A 20,885-nucleotide genomic window follows, 5' to 3' on the forward strand; every position below is an offset into this window, starting at 1 on the left:
GAGCAGGGAGAGGCTGGTGCCTGCCGGGGCTGTCGTTACTGAAAAAGTCAAAAAAGCAGAGAGAAAGGCCGCCCTTTCTCAGCCCCGCCCACAGGCCTTCCACCTGCCCGTCCTCACCGGCCCTACTGCTCTGGCTGCTGGGTTACTCTGACCCCAAGGACGAAGGTGTCACTGACAGCTCCTGGGCAGCACCAGGAGGCGTCCAGGGGTCAGGGGTGGTCCTGTAGCACCTTCTCCTCTCGGAGCCCTGCACTCCCAGCATCTGCCTGCCTTCCAGGAATCCAGCTCTTGGGATAAACAGCTTGCAGCTATCACAGGACTGCCCTGGGTAATGCACACCGTGTTTCGTCATAGGAGTTAACCTCACCTGCCACACAATTCCACCGAGCCTGTGAACTAGCTGCTTGGGCCACAGCTCACTCAGAGCAGCCAAGGGTGGCAAGAAGACAGCAGAGGGCAGGTTGGGCAGGTGGGCAAGGCACCTGTGGAGGGCGGAGGGTGGGGAGGAGTGGGAGGGAGGGTAGGGGTCAGGAGGAAACTCCTGCGGGACTCTGGGTCTATCCACTCCACCTAGCAGCAAACACCTGGCAACAGCCTCATGGAACCATCTGGACCGCCAAGACATGGCAGCACGACCTTGGCTATTCCTGCGAAATGGCCACCTGGACAGGGCACGTGCAACGAATGCCCGAGATCTTCAGCGGCATTGAAGCCACCCCGAGTGTGGATGCTGCCCCGGGCAGCTGCTGCAGCAGTGCAGTATGTCAAGCCCACACCTACAGAGCCTACATGGCAGTACCACACGCCCTGGCTGCTGCACCTCTGACCCAGGTCCCTGGGCTTGGGCTCCCGAACCCACATGACGGACCTACAAGAAACTCCTGGCTTCAGACCAGTCCAGCTCAGGCCACTGTGGCCACTGGGGAGCGAACCAGCAGGTGGAAGGTCTCTGTCCCTCCAACTCCGTCCGATAAATCAACGTTGAGAGAAACATGTGAGTGGTCCCCACAGCAGCGCCTGCACTTGGTGGCTGGCACTTCTCCACGGCCGCCCTGCCTGGGCTGCTGTCGCTCAGCTAAGCCTTAATGAGGCCGGGCCCCACGCCTCCCCCGCAGGCAGCGGAGCAGAGAGGAGCCAGTCTCCCACCAGAGCCGCCTCCTCCAAAAGGCAGCACGGAGCTGAGGCCAAGTTCAAGGAAACCCACGTGGAGCACGGAGGATTTAGGATTTTATTTTAACATGCCTCAAGGCAGACACATCCATGCCGCTCGGCTTGAAGTTAACCAATTTACCCGTGCTACTCCAAAGGACTCGCACTCAACTAATGTTGGAAACTTGCACAAAAGGGGAAACCCACCCTGGCAGTGACAGCTGGCTCACATTGTGAAGCCACATATTTGTAGCTGTCACTCAACTCTCCTTTCTTCCCTCCAAAAGAACCTGCCAGAATTGGAATTAAATGAAGCAGCTTGCTTCTGCCTCGCGGATTCCGCACCCGCGTGCACGGTCTCTCCCTGCGACCCCGTCATCAAACTGACAGAAACAAGACTTCTGAATTGCTCCGTTTTCATTGTGGGTCCAGATGGACTCAGAAAGTGAGGCCTTTATGTCCCAGGGTTACCTCCTAAATGCTGCTGCCCAGGTCCTGGACACCAGTGGGGAGCTGGAGCTCATGGAACAGGCAGCAAGCAAGCTGGTGATGCCTGGCATCTTCCTGGGGCTGTGCGGCACTAGCCACAGCCTGGAGAAACTCTCCAAAGTCTGGGGTTCTGTGCCATGCTGCTGTGCCATGCTGCTGTGCCATGCTGCTGTGCCATGCTGCTTACCTGCATTCCAGGAGAGCCCATGCTGCCCCGACCCTCTGCAGGCCCACGGGCAGCGATGCCCGTAGAGTGGGCCGCGGGGAGGCCCTGGACACGGAAGCAGGGGCTCGGGCACGGAGCAGAGGGAAGAGCACGTCCCTCAGAGCTGGTCCTCCACGCCAGCCAGGAAACACATCGCTGGCTCCCTCTCCTTCAGGAACAGGGGAGTCTGACGCCGACGCGACAGTGCGGCAGGAACCCTTGGCTCAGCTTTGCACACAGTCATGCCAACGCCGAGGAGCAGGGCCCGGACACTTCCATTGCATAACACGCCGAACTGACTCAAGCGACCCCTAAGCAACGCTCTGTAAGTAAAATAATTACGTTTCTCCCGCACATGCCACACCAGTTGTTAGTGCAAGCCATTGAAGAAAAGCAGGGAACAGCTCATCTTGCAGTCTGGGTAAAGACGGGTCACGACAAGGCTGGTTTCAAGTGCCTGTCCTCGACACTCCAGGTCCAGGGAGACTGATCCCAAGGGAGAAGTGCTTGGAGCAGCTCTCAGAGCGGTCAGCAGGTGGGAGGGCTCCCAGTGGGCACACGCCAGCGCAGCCTGGAGGGCCCTTAAGGAATCCTCACCTCAACTCCAAGTACCCCACGGCTGACGGGAAAGGAGCGAGCGCATGCCAGAACCGCCGGTCCTAACTGCTCTAACTGCAGCAGCCAGCGTGATCTCACACCCAGAGCCCCTGAGGAGATGTCAGAGGGGTCCCCACTCTCTGGAGGGAGTGGCTGCTGGGCACGTGCTGGGGGGCACAAAGGCGAGTGCCCTCCCAGGGTCAGGTGCTTGGCTCAGGATGCCCTGTCCTGCCATGCGGTAGGTCGCTGGCAGGGAAGGTGTTACCTACACACACCTTCACAGCCTCAATGGTAGAGACGGCAGGTGCCACCGGGTGCCAGCAGAGGGGCTGGGGGGCTCCTGTAAGGGCAATGGTAGAGACGGCAGGTGCCACCAAGTGCCAGCAGAGGGGCCAGGGGACTCCTGTAAAGGGGCAAACAGCCTCAATGGTAGACGGCAGGTGCCACCGGGTGCCAGCAGAGGTGCCAGGGGGCTCCTGTAAGGGGGCAAAAAGCCTGCATGCAGCTTGGGATTATTCGGAACAGAATATCTTGCAGCTAAGAGTGTGGCTGGACCATGTCAACGTCTGCAGCACATCAGAGTGTCCCTAACCCCCAAATCCAAAATGCTCCAAATACCCAGACCTTTCTGAGCACTGGGACAGACAACACAAGCGGAAAATCCACCCTGCCCTTTTGGGATGGCGGCAGAAACAGTGAAGGAAACCAAGAACGCTGTATGCAAGGGCTTCCACGCTAAGTAGCAGAATATGTGAACGTGACTTTGTTGGACTTGAGTGCCTCCCTAAGACATCTCCTTACATCTAGACAAACACGCCCAAGTCATCACCCCAAAATCCAAAATATTTCTGACCTCAGGCACGTCAGATAAAGAATACTCAACATCCTGTGTTCTCACAGCAGGTTACGGCGGGGAAAGCTGAACCCCTGTATCCTGCCGTAGGAGGGCAAAGCAGTGACGCCCTGGGAGAGCTGGACAGAGTGCTCTTAGACTAGGAGCAGTGCTGTGCTAGGATGCAGCAACCCCACCACCGGGCAGACACCCAGAGACGGGAGCCCACGGCATCAGGGGCTGTGTCCTCCACCACGTCCCCCGCAGCACAGGTCACAGCCACCAAGCCTCAGGATGAACCCTCATGTCCATCCCCAGATGAATGGTTCGGGTGGCACACCGGTCACCTGTACAGATCCTGAAATCCTGTCATTTGCAGCAAAATGGGCAAACTGGAGGAATTCATGCTCATGTGAAATAAGCCAGACACAAATATAGTGTGTTCTTCATCATACGTGAAAACAAAACAAAGCAAGATTCTGAATCCTAGCACAGAATTGTGGCATAGTGGCTGGGGGTCGGGCGGACAGTGGGCTAGTGGCTGGGGGTCGGGTGGACAGTGGGCTAGTGGCTGGGGGTTGGGGGGACAGTGGGCTAGTGGTTGGGGGTTGGGGGGACAGTGGGCTAGTGGTTGGCGGTCGGGGACAGTGGGCTAGCGGCTGGGGGATGGGGGACAGTGGGCTAGCGGCTGGGGGCCGGGGACAGTGGGCTAGTGGCTGGGGGCTGGGGACAGTGGGCTAGTGGCTGGGGGCCGGGGACAGTGGGCTAGCGGCTGGGGGCCGGGGATAGTGGGCTAGCGGCTGGGGGCCGGGGACAGTGGGCTAGCGGCTGGGGGTGTTGGTAAGATAGCGGTGGTGTAATGGCAGGTAGAGGGAAAGCACAGTTTAAATGACCTTGAGCATACTTCACCACCAGCAGAAACAGCCCCAAGCCTTCCCTCCTAGAGCAATGTCACACACGGTCAGAAATGCCACATGGCAACCGGCACGGATACATGGTGAGTAATAAGGTACTTACAGTGCAATAGGTTTACATGAAAACTAATGACAAAGTCACTTCCCTCCTCTAGGAGTGAATACTGAGCTGTACCCATCCCCAAGAGTTCTGCTGCTACTATTTCTGCAGCTCAATTATGACCTAGGCCTGGACACACCATTTTTTCAAGACTGTAATCAACTATGGAAAACTAAACAAGCCCCAAAATAGCATTTGAAAAATAAACACATGGACCACAGCCCTTCCCCCCAGAGGAAATATGGGGTCCAATCATCTTGCCAGAAGATGGCAAGGGGGAAGAATGCACTGGGCTCTTGTAAAAGTGCAGAATATTCAAGAACTCCTGGCATGACAGTCACCAATGGGAAACTCAATCGGCAGAAAGCTAAGTTACACAGCTGAGGTTTCCCACCCGTCACATTCCCAGTTACTGCCCTTCAGGCAGGAAAAAGGTCAGAGCATAACCCGTGAGAAGCCATCCGAATCACGGTCCGGGAACGGAACTAACACAGGCACGGAGCCAGACCTGGCACAGTGCATGGCATTTCGCTGAAGACACCAAAGCTGCAATTTACCTACTGAAGAATAAGCATGGTTTTAGGAAAAAAAAAAATATAGCAAGAGCCCTGTTTCACACGCACTCAACAGAAGGGGGTCAACAAGGCTCTGAAGCCAGGAGGGCCCAGCTTGGCTTTGCCGCAGGCACTCAGGTAGACAGGAGAGTGACCCTGGGGGCTGATGCTGGGTGTGGCAAGCAGCTGCCCAAGTGCCTGCATCCCACATGGGCGTCGGTTCATGTCCCGGCTCCTCCACTTCCAATCCAGCTCCCTACTTATGGCCTGGGAAAGCAACCGAAGATGGCTCAAGGCCTTGGACCCCTACACCCATGTGGGAGACCCAGAAGAAACTTCTTGCTCCTGGCTTCAGATCAGCTCAGCTCTGACCTCTGTGGCCCCCTGGGGAGGGACCCAGTGGATAGAAGATCTGTCTCTCTTGCTGTAATTCTGACTTTCAAATAAACATAAAATCAATATTAAAAAGAAAAAGAGTTGCAGCCCTCAGTGTGGTGATGCTGGAGATTGGGGGACTGCCTGTGTTTCCGGGTGCAGGTGCATGGCTTTCTGAAGGTAAAAAGGGGTTCTCCCGGGCCCCCCATGGCTGCAGCCTCCCGTGCTCTGTCTCATGCATGCACCCATTATTGTGGTTTCCTTGGGAACCTCCTTAGAACCTGCACTCGGCTGGACTTTCCACCCCTAAGACTCCATTTAAAACACCTGCCCCCGGGGGTCACAATGGAGTCAACAACTGGACTCCCACGGCTGCACTGCCCCAAGTCCATGGGCCCTGCCCGTCCCTGGCAGATGTTCACGGGCCTTGATGGCAGAAAGCACTGTGCCCTAAAGATCTGGGGTATGAGGCCTCAGTCTGTGACATCACCGCATGCAAGCATCAGTTCAAGGCCCGGCCACTGTACTTCAATCTAGTTCCAGGCTGATAATCTGGGAAAGCAGTAGAGGAAGGCCAACTACTTGGGCCCTATCCACTCATGGAGACACCCAAATTAAGTACCCAACTTTGGCCTGTCCAACCCCAAGTGCTGAAGCCATCTGGGGAGGGAACCACTGAATAGATTTCTCTCTCTTCCCACCCCTATCACCTCCATAACTCTTTCAAGTAAATACAAAAATCCAGGTCAGGGAGAACCCTCAAGGGGTAGAGAAAGCCAAGGGACTTCCAGGCGGACAGCCGGTTACACAAACTCTAGACCCAGAAGAGGCCATCAGATGTGACATTATCAAAAATGTGCAGAAAAGCATGGCCAGCCCCAAAAGTCACTTCTAGGAAAGGGAACAGGGAACGCTTCCAAGCACATCTCGTCTCCTTAGAGTGACGTCACTCGCAAGCTCGGCCAGGACAGCAGAGAGGAAAGCAGAGGACAGTCCTCTTGAGCACGACGGGTGTCAACCAGCAGAGTGGACACAAAGACACACACGTAGCACGTGCAACATGGAAATGCACACACAGCGTCAGGACGACGCAGCGCAGTATCTCAAGACTGGCTGAGAACTCCGAGATTAATTTCTTCTCTTCTGGTTAAAGACTATGGGATAATAATGAAGGTGGCATTTAGCCAAGTTCAACAGAGGGCCTGGCCTTGGCAGGCAAGAGGGGAGCTGCCTGCTGCAGGGGTGCCAGCAGGAGTGACACAGGGGCCAGCTGTGGCTCTCCGTCATGCGAACGCAGAAGCTCACCATCGCCAGGGACGAGGGGCGTCCTCCCACTGGTGCATCAGAAGACACACAGAAGGAAGATGATCGCCTTATTCAAAGACGCTGTGCAATTTTTACACAGAAAACCCTAACGGATCACCAACCGACCCACAAAGGTCCCCGCACCAACCAACCGACCGTTTACATAACAGCTATGATGATGTAAATTTTGAAGCCATCCAGGACAAAGCACTATTTAGAAATCAATTTTGCAATGTCTTTAGGTTGAAAACAAATGCAGTTAAAGAGAATAAAATAAAACCCCAATAAATGCAGAGAGGTAAGGCACAGCCACAAAGAGCAAGCCTCACACTTAACAAGATGCCAATCCTCTCCAAATGCATCAATTCAATTTGGGGAAATACCAACAAGATTTTAGTAGAAATGAACACCTTAACTCTAAACGTAGTATGTGAAACTAAGACTCAGAAAGCAAAATCTTTTAAAAAATTAGAAGTTGGAGAATTCAGAAACTCAAAAAAATGAACTCAAAGTTTTAGAACCAAACCTGCACAGAATTGGTATGAAATAGACGAAAATGAGACCCGGATACACAGAGAAGCCCCGCATGGTCACCTGTGTGCTGACCAGGAAAGGAACATGCCATCAGCACACAACGTGGGAACAACTGCAAGTGTATGACAACACAACTCTGCCCTTCACAAAGGGGTCATTCCAAACGGGCCACAAACATCAAAACACACCTGTAAACCCTCAATGGCAAGTAGTTCTTAGGACAGAAAACAGTTAAAAACCCAGAACAAACTGCACTTCCTACAAATTACAAAATACTACCCATCAAACGCCACTCTTAGGAAAACAAAACTCAGAGCCTCCCACCTTACATGTGGCTGGCAGGAGCCAGAGTCTGGAACCACAGCAGGCACAAAGCCCAGCTCCAGGCTTGAGTGGGTGCCCAGTCCAGCAGTGAGGGGTCAGGGGCACAAGAGACCAAGGAAGTGCTTATCAAGATTGAAGCAAGACGCCAGAGCCGCTGCTTTGACCAACTGACAGCAAGCACTGAGAAAGGTGGGGCAACAAATGCCCTCCTGGCACTGCAGGGGGCAACCAAAGCCCTCTTGGCATGGCTGGTACAAGCACAGAGCAATCCAGCTTTGGGGAAACTCTGGCATTTTCTCCTAAACCCAAGCATACAGTTCTGCCATCCAATCCAGCAACTGCACACCAAGACATTTTGTCAAGAGAGTGGAAAACAAAAGCCCAGAGAGACAAGGACTGATCTAAAGGGGTGCAGGAGAACTTTCCAGAGCGTTCTAGATGTTGGGTTTGGGTGGTAGTCCTATCGTTGAAGACTTCTGTCAAAATTTATTGAGTAATTCATTTATCATATGAATTGGACAATACAACTCTTAGCTCAGTTATTCAAGCCATAAAATGTTGAAAACTTCACTCAAAATTCCAGTGCTCCCCTTGCCCAGACGAGCCACTTGGGAACACACATGAGCGCACCTGCTGGCTACCCCCAGGTCCGATTTCCATCCTGCCCCACAGCACCTCTGCTTTCAGGCAGTGCATACTTGGCAACTCTGACCTGTACTAGGTGTGGCAAGTGATAGTCGTCGGTGGGGGAGGCGGCCAGCCCTACTGTACCCTCTGCCCACCCTAAGGCAAGGTCCACCCCCTGAGCCCAGCGGGAAGCCGCCAGCAGCCCAGTCCCGAGGCCCACCAAGCAGCCAGCCTGGCCTGTTGACCTGTCTTCTCTAGAAACTGCTGCCTCACATTGAGCCCGGCACCAGAGGCTGATCAGGTGAGCCTGTGCCAACCTCCCCGAGGGACTTTCTGATCTCAGCTCCAAAGTGGGCCTCCTCACCTTGCAGAAGGGCACTGGTCTCAGAAGAGTCTGTTTCACCCTTTCCTCCCCAGGCTTCTCAATGGCTTATGGCACAAGCAAACCCAAACCTGCTACAAGACTCAATGACATCCTCCTCCGCAAGTGACTCGGGGCTGTGATTTTCCCAACACTGCAGCCAGCTGTGTCTCCCAGAAACCGAGCAGGACACAGCCCCAGTCCCAAGGCTCTCGTGCGGTCCTAAGCAGGAAGTGATCGCTCGGAGCACGTGGCTCTGCAGCCAGCAAGGGCCATTATTCATCACTGCACGTGGGCTCCACGTGGCACGGAGGAAGGGATGTTCAAATCAATTTTTACATCCCTTACATATTTGCTTTAATGTTCCGGCATTGTGTTCATTAGCCAGTTAAGACAAATGCCAAGCACAGGAGTGGTGGTTTTTCCTTCTATCAGAAACCACGTGAACCGCGATTGCACAGTGAGCACTGGTGATCAACAAATGAAAAGTCGGTTACAGCGCCAGCTCACGTTTTCATGATCAGAGAACAGAGTGGGGACTGTGCAGGGAGAGACTCTATCCCACGAAAAACGGCCCAGCTCGCACCATGCCAGAGTATGCTGAGTCCTCTCGACGCACCTGCCTGGAATGGTTGCGTGCCCGATGCAGAAGCACAACCCACGTGGGGAGTCCTCCATGGACCCGAGGCACAGGGAAGACTGGTCCTGACCGGACACTTCCCTGTCACACCCCTGAGGGCTCATCCCGCCTCGCAGTCCATCAGCTGCCCCTTGTGGTTACCCCAGGTGGTGGCTTCCAGGGCGACAGGCCCTGACACTGAGTCCCGAAGCGCAGTGGTGGACGGCTGCCTGCAGAGCAGCCCCTGGGAGCAGTGTCTGGAGTTGGCAGTGTCAACACTGGGCCAGCTCGCCACAGCACACGCACGTTCTCTCACAAGACACACAGGTGTGGCCCAGAGCCACGCTTACCTAGTTTTGGGGGTCCTCTTGCCTGGCAGCGTGATCCTGTGGAGACCTTGCTCACAACCGGACAATTCGATGGCCCCCAGAGGGCTGGCCACCAAACTGGATGTCAGCTCACAAGTACTGTCCATCTGGCCAAGTGCCTGGGGAGAAATGAGCGCTGGAGTCAGCCAGGAGGTCACGGGAAGGTCCGATCGGGCCGGGCAGAGCAACACGCGAGCAGCTGTCACTCCAGCTCGGGAGCTTGCTGCTTCCCTGTCGCTGGAGTCGAAGCACAGGATGTGTCACTTCTACAACAGAGCCTCTTTGAAGACAAAAAATTACCACAATTACCTGGAGCAGCCAAGCAACACTGCCCTGTCCTCCCTGCCTGCCTGCTCGCTCTCATCCATCTCCAGGCAGTGTGGAGTGGGCGGAAGTCACGGTCTCCCACGGTGCTTAAACTAGGCAAACTCGACTTGAGCAAAGCTTTCCCAGACACCCAGCACCGACTCACGGTGTGAACAGCGTACACGCCAGCGCCAGGCAGGTTAGCAAGGAGGGAAACAGCAGGACTTGCCTCAATAAGGCCACGGGGGCATCTGTGCCGTGCGGCAGCTGGGCAGGGATACGCAAAGTCAGCACCAAGGCAGAGACGTGAGAGTGAAGAGGGGCAGGGTCACAAACCATTCACAGGAAGCAACTGAAACTGTTGACCCGTGGCGGTATAAAAGAGTTTTGAAGCCCAGCATTGTTCTGTCATGATATACATTTCCTACGGCCTTCCTCAACACCCCTGGTCATAAAGAAACCACGCACAAACACACAAATCACTCCATGGACCTGCCCCGTGCTAATGAGCTAAGACAAAGACACGGACAGAGACCTACCAGAAGCCAGTCCTGGGGTTGACCAAACTGCCCCGTTAAAAATACCCAGAGATGAGGACAGGCCTGAGGACAGCGCTGGCCAGTGGCGGGGACCTCGCCCTCTCCCTTCTGGCTCCTTCTCCAGTTCCTGGCAACCTGATGCACCAGCGTGGATGCCACCTGTGCCTGTGGCACCTGTGAGAAACACCGACACCCTCCGGCCCATGCTCTCTCCTGAGCTGGCTGGTTGGCCACATCTCTGCCTTTTTGGTAGCCACAACTCAAACTTGTTCCAAACTGTCCCCCACAGAAACACCATTGCATGGTTCAGCTTGCCTCTTCCCGAAGCTGCGGAGCCAGCCACAGGCCCCCAAACCATGGCGGCCCTAGGATTCCTGCCCATCTAGTCCTCCCACAGGCCATGTGCTCCACCCTGCCTGGTCCTCCCTTAGGCCTGTGCTCCACCCTGCCTGGTCCTCCCTCAGGCCTGTGCTCCTTCCTGCCTGGTCCTCCCTCAGGCCTGTGCTCCTTCCTGCCTGGTCCTCCCTCAGGCCTGTGCTCCACCCTGCCTGGTCCTCCCTCAGGCCTGTGCTCCTTCCTGCCTGGTCCTCCCTTAGGCCTGTGCTCCACCCTGCCTGGTCCTCCCTCAGGCCTGTGCTCCTTCCTGCCTGGTCCTCCCTTAGGCCTGTGCTCCTTCCTGTCCTGTTCTCTCTCATCAGGCCATTTGCTCTATCCCATGATTGATTTCTTCCTCATGCCACCTGGTCTCCCCTTGGCAAAGCCTCACCTGGCGGCCTCGTCCACCCTCACGTGGCCCCACACCACCTGGGCTGTCCATCCCCTCCCAGTCCTGGGCCCTCAAGGCTTGCTGCACCCCAGCAGCCGCACCAAGCACCCCGGCCCTGTGAGCTCCATCTGTAGGATACCCAGGTGAGCACAGGGTGAGGTCACACCTGGTATAAAGGCCCACTCACTCACTCCCCCACACACACTGCCACACTCACCATCTCTGCCACAGGTCCTCCACGTGGTACCCCCAGAGTGTCTCATCCTCGCCCCCAAATTCTATCCACAGCATCAAGACCCTGCCTGATCTTCACCCGTGTCAGCCACTCCTCCTCCCCCAGCTAGGGAGTGTTCGCTGCCCCATCTGAACCTGCAGACATGTCCTGGGCAGGGACAGAGGCATGCGGGGGGTGTGGCTGGTCATCACAGCCACCGAGGCAGTCACTGGCCCAGTATCAGGACCAATTTCCTCATGTATCTGCAGAAGACTGGGCTCAGAGGGACAGAGCTCTAGGCCAAAGACAGAAACCCGGACGCACCCCCCCTGCCGGGGCACTGCCCCTACACAGCATGTTACAAGCTGCATGCAGTCTTGCAGAGATAATGCAAGCGCACGCATGTTCAATGGCTTGGACGGGGCTGGCTGCCACTCCCATCAAGACTCCATCTCCCAACCATCCTGGAGGGTCTCTCGGGAGACAGCTGGCGGTCCAGGGACACAATCGGGACATGCTGTGCGCACTCATCTCCTGCATCCACCCACATGGGGCCCTGCCTCCGCTCACCCCGACCAGCACAGCAGGGCCAGGGTGGAGGGTAACAGGGTGAGCTCCGGCAAGGCGAAGGAGGAACAAGGTCTGTAGCCATCAGGCAGCTCAGCCCCACCAGCTCCTGGCAAGAGGAGCCCTGCGAGGGCCTCAGGCCCAGGCAGGCCCAGGAAGCAGTCAGAAGGCTGTGGGCTCGCCGCTGCTGCCCACTGAGCTGCCTCAACTCCAAACTCAGCTCACCACTAGCAGTGCCTCTGCCCTATTGAGGCCCAGGGACCTGCTGCCTCCACTTCCTAGCTGCCCATCCTGACTCAGCCTGCAGCGCTGCCCCAGGGCACAGCAGTGGTACTTTAGGCCTGGCATCAAGGCACATGAGCCAGCCTTCTGCCAAGACTCCACACCAGGAACGTCATGCCCTGAGCAGCAAGAGGACCAGGAGCTAGCCACATAGCCATGGTGGGAGGCAGGGACACTCTGCACAGCTCACACCCAGTTGGGACATTCAGCTCCTAACAGAGATGACCCAAGAGTCCATTGGCTTCCAGACAGGAGCTGACCTACTCTCTGGCCATGTGGTGCAGTGTGCTGTGAGGGAGTCAGCTCCTAGACTGCTGACCTTATAAACAGGATCGCTGGAACAGGACCAAGAATGGTCACTGCCGCAGGGACCTCACGGACCCAGCCAGGCCTACTGCCCAAGGGACCTCACAGGTCCAGCCAGGACCCCTGCCCCAGGGACCTCTAGGCCCAGCCAGGCCTACTGCCCCAGCAGCCACTATAGGACCACTGTGCTAGAGTGGAACAGGGGCAGCGTGGTCCGTGCTGCAGTTGAATGGGGCACAGGAGGGACATGGGGCAACTGGAGGCAGCGGCCAGCACAGGACCACTGTGCTACAGTGGAACAGGGGCAGCGTGGTCCATGCTGTGCTGCTGGCTGCTCCCTGCAAACCCAGGACTCCAAACTCCCAGCTTGTTAGCCAGGAACCACCCAGCCAGAGCTGCACTTCAAGTACTTCCTAGCTAAGCTTCTGGGTTTCTGGAGGAAGCGTGAGCATATCTTACAAGGAGGAACACAGCATTAACACCTGAAACTCCACGGGGCACAGGGCAGTGGCGTCACCCTCCACATCGGCCTCGCCCTCTCCACCTGCCAGGCAGACCGAGCTGTGGTCACACTGAGGGATGAACCCCAAGCTCTCCAGATGCACCCCTTGGGCCCATCACCAAGAGACTGACTCCTCTGGGTATGGTCCAAACCCCCAGAAACAGGGTCTCGCTTCCCCTGCTGATTCCATCTCCGACCAGCACCACCCAACCCCTCTCCCACCCGACTTCTGCTGCTCCCCAAGCCCGGGGCTCCTGCCTCAGGACCCGTAATGCTGAACCCCACGCTCCCCGAGGGGGTCTCCCTCCCGTGGCAGCACAGTTAACTCAACCCTGATCCAATGGCACTTCCTGGGAGGAGCCTCCCTAAAGCATGATCACTCCCACCCTGTTCAGAACTGCATTCTCTCCAGCGCTTGGGTGGTGTGCAATGATAGCCGAAGCATCTGGTTTACCTGTTGCATGTTCTTGAACTAAAGCACAGCCTCCGTGGGCAGCAGAAACAGGACCGCAGTGGCCAATGAGTGAATCAAGGCATCAACACACACATGCCATCAGGCTTGACACTTTCTTCCTTATCCTGACAGCTGTGATGGAGGGAGGTGTGGCAACCACCTAGTGACATGAAGGACAGGCCCCGAGCCCAGAGTGACCCTGGCCCCCAGTCCAAACGAAAGTCCAGTTTGTCTCAAGCCAGCACTCTGAGGAGTTCCTGGTCTCTACAACCCAGAGTAGCATTAACCATCCAGGGTTGTGTGCTGGGTAGTGGATTAGTATCTGCTATGTCTTTAAGGGTGCAGCATAATTTGTTGAATAAATGATCTGCTTACACAACCTGGAGATTGCAAGCAAGGTAAGAACCCAGGAGGGTCAGTCCATGATTACCAAGAGCCTGTAATGCTGTGGTCAGTCTAATGGCCCGAGGCAGCCAGGCCAGCTTCCTGGAGGAGGAGGAACTGACAGACACAGTAGACACCAAACCAGAGAGGATCAGGGTCTGGGCTGGGGCAGATGCGGGAGCAGTGAGCCAGAAGGGAAATGACCATGAATGCTAACCATGCCAATGCCACGGTGGGCAGAGCGAGAGGCGCTGGGAGGCTGCGACGGGACCGGGGGACGCAGCAGGGCCTGCTGCCATGGAAGGCACACCTGGGGCTGCTTCCCAGGCCAGAGAAGGGAAAACCCTACAGCTTGAGCGCATAGTGCAAACAAGATCTGAAGCTACACAAACCCTGGGCTGACCTGGGCCCCCTCCTCCAGGCAGCCAGGGGGGCCCTGTGGGACATGGAGGGACCCCGCAGTGTGGGGACTGAGGAAAAAGGAGAGAGCAGATCCTGACCGAGCCCCAACAGCCCGTGTGTCAAACAGCAGAACACAGCAAACCCTGTGTGCCCAGGCCTGCACAAGCCGAACACAGCACCCTGCCCCAGCCCCAGGGCCCAAAGCTTTGAGTTCACGGCTCACAGCAGTGCCAGCAGCAATGGAGTAAACACGTGCAGCTGCAGCACCAGGACTGGACCTGACCACACAGGCAGGGTCCACTCAACTCCAGCTCTGAGGACGCGGCTGGCGGCCAAGACCAGCACACCAGGTCCATGTGGAGCATTGGGGATCAAAGGCTTAATTTCCTGGCCTCCTCAACCCTCCAGTTCCCGCCTCCCAGCTCCCTGGAAGCACAAACCCGCCACCCAGTCTGGCAAGGCTTGGAGCCCGGCGGGCCGGCTCCCTGTGCGAACTCCATGGCGTCCACCTAAAGCCGCAGGAGCGGCTGACATTAATTGGTGGCAGAAAAAAAATTGATTTTTCATGGCTATTTGGAGACCTCTGAAAAAATGAAGTGCATTTCGTTTCATCTCCCTTTTAACATGAATGGCGTTTAAATGACAATGTTCTGAATTAAGCCATTGGCGCCAGAGGCCAGCTCCCTTGCATTAGAAGCAAGAGACCCCAGACAGAAACTGTTCCCTCGGCCTTGCTCGTGGCTTGTTTCTACAAGCTCCAGAACTGTGTCACAGCTCCACGCCCTGCGCTGCTAGTCATTCTGTCACCCAGATCCCTGCCGGGAAAACGCTGGGAAGCAGAGGGCAGAGAAGGGCCCTAACCAAGTGACTCCAGAAGCGGCACCTGCGCCACAGCAGGCGGGGCTCTGCCTGGTGACAAGGGAGACCTCTGCAAGGCGCTCCACACCCACACCGGCTCAGCTGTCCTCCTGCAGAGCAGGGCCATGAGAAGCAACCCTCCTCAGGCTGTGCTCATTAGGAAGAGTACAGGTGTCACCCCAGACAGGCACTCCGCTTGTCTGTCATCTAATCCCAAAGCCAGCCTCGCAGGGAGGGGAAGCAAGGGGCAGGAACGGCTCCTAACCAAGGACCAACACAAGAGGTGCGAGGTTGGGGTGGGGCAAGCCGCAGGGATGGAGAACTTTTGGGCCGCATTCAGCAATGGCTCCGTTCTCTGCAGCCTAAGGACCCAAGGGGAGCGGCGGGGACACAAGCCGAATCCATTCTGCCAGGCGCAATGCCATATGCGGATGACACGCGGGCACCACTGCAGGGCTGCTGAGAGCTGGCCCTCCAGACCACCTTGCACGGCCTGGATGGTCAGACCACTGAGGCAGGGTGGAGGCAACAGGCTCCTTGTCTGCAGCTAAGTCCCTGGGATCCCAGCTTCCACAGGTCTCTTGCTTCCACAGCAGGACCTCACTGCAAGCCTTCTCCTGAAGGCATGCTCCCCCCACGGGAGCAGGGAGCTGCACTCGATGCCAAGCTAACGATGCAACCAACCACTCTGACACGTGGAGCAGGCAACCTGCTTAGGCCATATACCTACTCCAACATGGCACTTGCCAACATTTAAAAATCATACAGAAGAATCTTCAAAAAGCCCAGGGAAAAGGAAGTAAAGCTTACTCGGGCACCAAGACTCTTGAATTCCATACACAGAACACATCTTCAGAGCGTCCACAGGAGGCAGGGCAAGCAGCTCGTGTCACCTGCATCCCAGTTAGAATGCCAGCTGCTCCATTCTTCCCACTCCCCCTGCTATGTGCCTGGGAGGCAGTGGATAATGGCCAAGGGCTTGGTTTCTGCCACCCACACGTGGAACCCAGGCAGTGCTCCGGCCCGCTGTGGCCTCGGCCCGGTTATGGCGGCCACTGGATGGAACTTCTCTTCTTCCTCTCTCTGCATTGAGGTGTTTTTTTTTTTTTATTGTTTGTTTGTTTGTTTTCTTAAGTTTGTGAAAATCTGAGTAGTGAAAACACTTCATGGATTTCTGCTGTTTGGCAACAAAATAAACTTGCCTACTTGATATCATTTTCCATGAATTTCAAGTACCCAAATAGAACCCATTTTCTTTTTCGGCTTTGCCTCTTGGTACCAGGGAGCAGTCATAGGCAGACATCCCTGGGCTCTGACCCTTGGGCAGGGGGGAGCTGGCATGGTGCAGAGAGGAAGGGCTGTGTTCTTCACTAGGCCCACCCAGCAGCTTGGGCCTTGAACCCCACAACAAGGATCACAGGTACCAGCTGACACCCACGCCCAAGACACCCAGGCCTTGCACCCCCCCCATCAAACTTCCCATCCCAAATTCCGCTCTGACCACGAGTACTTCATTTACCTTGCTGGGCCCAAAGCCAGCGCGTGCCACCGTCAGCGAGGACCCTGATGGTGGGGGCAGGGCCCTGAGCTTGGAGCACCCCACGGGCTCAGGCTGTCGGGGGTGAGCCAGCCCTCCCACCAGGCCGGCTTCTCACCTGCCACCAGCACAGCCCCCCGCGGGACGCAAACCTGCAGCACTCCAGGTGCCGACTAACTACCGTGCAGCGCCCTGACAGTCTGTCAGTGGGAGAAGAGGGTGGCAGGCAGCCGTTCGCAGTGAGATGTCAGTTCTTAAAGCGGTGGTGTCTTAGGGAGCCTTGGCTTAAATATGTCATGGCAGAAAATAACCCCATCCTTCATCGCCTCTCCAGTCGGGTGAAGGTGGCTGACTTCTTAGGGAATGAGTTACTCGGGAAGCAGGCGGGCAGGATCTGAGGGAGAGGCCAGCTTTCCCAATTAGGCAAAGCAGGCCCAACCTGCAGAAGCTCAACAGTGCCCAACCAGGCCTGGGTAGGGGCAGATGCCACCAACACCCCTGCAGGGCAGCACAAGACCAAACTCGCCCTTGTCCAGGAAAGGCCGAGGCAGGTGCAAGGGCAGACTACAGGGACACATAGCAGCGACACAGCCTCCAGCTGGCACAGACAGCACTGGCATATAAGCTTTGTGCTTTCCTGCTCATTTACAATATCATTAGCTCACACCTGGGTTGGCCAGAAGGCTCATCTCCAAGTTCAAGTTCAAACCCTTGTCCACAACGATGGACTCAGGGGAGTGACTCCTGTCTGGCATTCCTCAGCAAGCAGTGGGCAGCGACGGAGCCACACTGAAGCCTAGGTCACCCCTGCCTGGAGGAAGAGGGTTAGAGTCCAGTGGCCTTAATACTACAATTCCCACCCCCTACTCCCATCGGCACCCCACTCCCCCAGTGTGTCCTCAACACCAGCATGGGACTCACGCTAAGATGCTGAACAGAACAGGGCTCTGGCCCCAGCGCCAGGACACAGCCTGTGTGCTCCAGTACTTTGCCCAGGGACAGGAGCTTCTGTCCACGCAGTAGCATGTGCCATCTGCAACAAGTCCAGGCCCCTCAGTGCAATACCTGAGACTTCTTCTCCGGTCCTTGCTCCAGGCCACCTGGGCACCCCTGGGGTTGACCAGCAGTGTGGCTGCCCAACACTGTCTCTACTGAAGTGAACTTGAGCTCAGCTATCAGGTACAAGCCCTGGGGACCATCACATCACAGCTCAGAGGCAGTGACCCGAGATGCCTGGTGGCTTCACCAAAGAGCTGGCCAGGTCCAGGGCATCTCCAGCCCCATTGGTACCAGCCTCCAGGGCCTGGGAGTGACAGGCACCAAGCCCTCCATGCGCCTCTTGCCTGCCCAGCATCCCCACCTCTCAGACAAGGAAGCTGAGGCAGACCGTGGAGCTGGCAGGGTCACACAGCTATTCCGACATTGCCTGGGGACACCAGCTCTCTGGGTCCCTGAGACACAGCCAGTCCCGAAACTGCTGGCTAGCCAGGCACCATGGCAGGGTCGACAGGTCCAGGGTTCTAGACCCAAAAGAGTTTGCACAACATCATGTGGGAGAAAAATAATCAAAAGAACATATTTCAGGACACATGACGATGTCAAATGCGAGTTTCCCTGACCATGACCCAGTGTCACTGGCACCATCCCTGCCCCCACAGCTGCCACCAAATTCAGTTGTCACAGCCTTGATGCTGAACCCCCAGAAACGACCCAGTTATGAGGCCTGCAAGATGGACAACCGAGCCCAGCTCAAGGCCAGCTTGCTACATATGTCTGGAGGCAGATCCAAGTAGAATGAATTTTAGAGGGTCCCCATCCCCCAGAGATCCCCGATACTTTCCCCACCATCGTCTCTGACACTTTACCCCCAACACACACACTCTAGCATGTTCTGGAGTGCCGGGGCCTGCTGAGCTTTGGGGCCTGGGACTGCCGAGAGCTCCCTGCCCTAATCAAGACTGAGCCTCTAGATGCTTCTGCAGTGACGGGCCCTCGGGCGCCAAGCAAGCAGTGATTGATGACCTGGTGTCCTGGGAGGAAGAGTCTGATGTTCCAGACACGCACGGGTGCCGGAGGAGGAGCTGGGTGCCCACGGCACCAGGCTCTGGCCAGGGCCTGGGCTGGCGGAGGGACCAATGCCAGTCCACCCCAAGGCCAGGCAGTCGCGGAAGCACCCCCAGCTGCCAGATGATTAACCCACGGCCTTGCTCAGAATGCAGGAAACTTTACGCTCTAAATTGGTTACATTAGACCCAAAACCTATCCGCGACTTGATAACTTGGGCATATAATTCTGCACCCTTTACTCCTTCAACAATAATTCAGGCTAATCCTGCAGCCGCAGCCAAGATTTCCACACCCAGAGTGCACTTGCCATTTGATTAAATACTAATAAATGCAAGGATAAAGGACTGGTCTTTTATCTTACAGTAAATTCTTCAAAAACCATATACCCTAACAATTAATTATTTCCCTGGAGAAAGAGACAGGTCCTTCCCCTCCAAGACAGCTCGGTAGTCTTCAAGTCTTAATTATAACAGTTAAAACAAAATTTATAGGAAGCTGGGACCAGCAGAGAAATGACATCACAGTGCAGGTGACCCGTCCGTCCACAGGCTCTGGAGCGAGGGGTGCTGAAACCCAGAGGGAGGACAGAGCTCATGGGAGACGGAATTAAAATGTCAGCCTCTTATGGGGGCAAAAAAATGTGAGTCAAGTCCACATGCACAGGTATTCACATTACAAATAAAGTACGCACAGCTTCCAAAATGTTTTATACCAAAATAAACCGATCTTTACATTCTGTCTTTCCACAATTTTTAAAAGAGTAATTTAGAGTCAAAGTTAGAGAGAACCTTCCGTCTGCAAGTTCACTCCCCCGAAAAGCTGCAGCAGCTGGAGCCGGGCCAGGCGGGGCCAGGAGCATCACCTGTCTCCCCCAGGGACAGGTGTCAGGTACTTGCTGCTGTGCTGCTCTTGCGGGAGAACCAGCAGGGAGCTGGATCAGAAGTCAGCACCCTAACCCAGGGCCCGTGGGGGATACCAGAGTCAGCCCCAACTTCTCCACAATTTATGCAGTCTATGGTTTTCTTCCATATTTAGTATTTTAGAGTATTTTTAATGCCAGAATGTGTCAGAGGAGGTTAGGCTGCCGCTGATCACACTGGCAAACTGGAGTGCTGGTTGGCACCCCACCTGTTGTGCTTCCAATAGAGGTCTCTGCTAGTGCGCCTGGCAAAGCACGGGCAAGGACATCAGCACCTGGATGCTGCCACCCACGCCAGGGATGCAGATGGAGTGCCAGGTACCCGACCCAGACCCGGCCTTTGCAACCATCCAGCACACAGAAGCTCTCTTGCTCTGCCCCCCTCCCTGTGATTCTGCCATTCACATGAACTAAAAATCAACTAAAATAAAATATTTTCTAGTATTTCCTCCATTAGGAAGTAAGTCGAGCAAAGTGTCCCAGAGGAGGGCCCGAGTCCTAGGGACTGTGTGGGCTTGCTGTCTGAACCTCCAAGTCGGAAGCCATGGCGCTAAGGCGGACACCACCCACTTGACAGTGACCACGGAGGGGCCTGGTGGAGGTGCTAAGGCCACTGGTGGGTGCCCTGGAAGGCACAAGAAAATATCAACAGAACACTACCAAAACAGCCAGGAGCTCCTGCTTGGACAGTTGAGCTGAGAACCACATGGACCTGAACAGGCTGTTCCTACAAGAAGTTCCAAGTACAAGGCTGATGCCAGGAACACGCCCTGGCCCCTGGCTGATGGTCGCTCATTAGTTAAAACAAGATCTAAAGCCCTAGAAAGAGTGTTGAAACTACTCCCCTCCCTCGACTGGGCTTCGCAGTGGTCAGCAGGGACCTCCACACGTGTATGTGGGAACAAACCACACGGACTCTCAGCACGCGTTCCTCCTCACAGCACACCTGCTCTGCCACCTCGGGCCCAACCTCACACACAATTCTCAAAGTTGGAGGCAAAGAGACAAAGCTCCCACTCATTGGTTCACTCTCTGGACACCTGCGACAGGGCCTGGCCACACTGAAGCCAGCAGCGGAGCCCAAAGTGCAGGTCTCTGGCACAGGATCCAATGAGTTGAGCCATCCCCACGGCCTCCCAGGCTTACATCAGCAAGAATCTGCACTGAAGAACGGGAGACAGTGTGCAGCCTTGGCACTCCTACATGCACATGGCCAGTGCTGTAACTGCTGAACCAAGTACCCACACCTGTCCATGGAAATCTAAATCATCCATTTAGGTACAAACACAAGTGTCAAGGTGTCACCACCTCAAGTTCCGACTTAAATGGTGGCCACGGGTCAAGGCCAGCCATACCTGGCTGGACTCTGAGCTCCTGGGACATGAAGGCCACACCAGAACTCTGCTGTCCCCCAACTGCCACCCGAGCAG

At 55.9% G+C, this 20,885-nt stretch overlaps 1 protein-coding gene across 1 annotated transcript in view; it reads right to left on the bottom strand.

Annotated features, from left to right (window-relative positions):
* MGMT (O-6-methylguanine-DNA methyltransferase) overlaps positions 1-20,885 on the bottom strand; it is a 207,821-nt gene that overhangs the window by 154,389 nt on the left and 32,547 nt on the right. Inside the window, exon 2 of the mRNA XM_040991923.1 lies at positions 9,336-9,472. Coding sequence (XP_040847857.1) covers positions 9,336-9,460 — 125 coding nt within the window. The 5' untranslated portion in view covers positions 9,461-9,472. The remainder of the gene's footprint in view (positions 1-9,335; positions 9,473-20,885) is intronic.

Source organism: Ochotona curzoniae, unplaced genomic scaffold (genome assembly GCF_017591425.1).
Source record: "Ochotona curzoniae isolate NIBS_2020 unplaced genomic scaffold, NIBS_Ocur_1.0 contig_66, whole genome shotgun sequence".
Classification (NCBI taxonomy): domain Eukaryota; kingdom Metazoa; phylum Chordata; class Mammalia; order Lagomorpha; family Ochotonidae; genus Ochotona; species Ochotona curzoniae.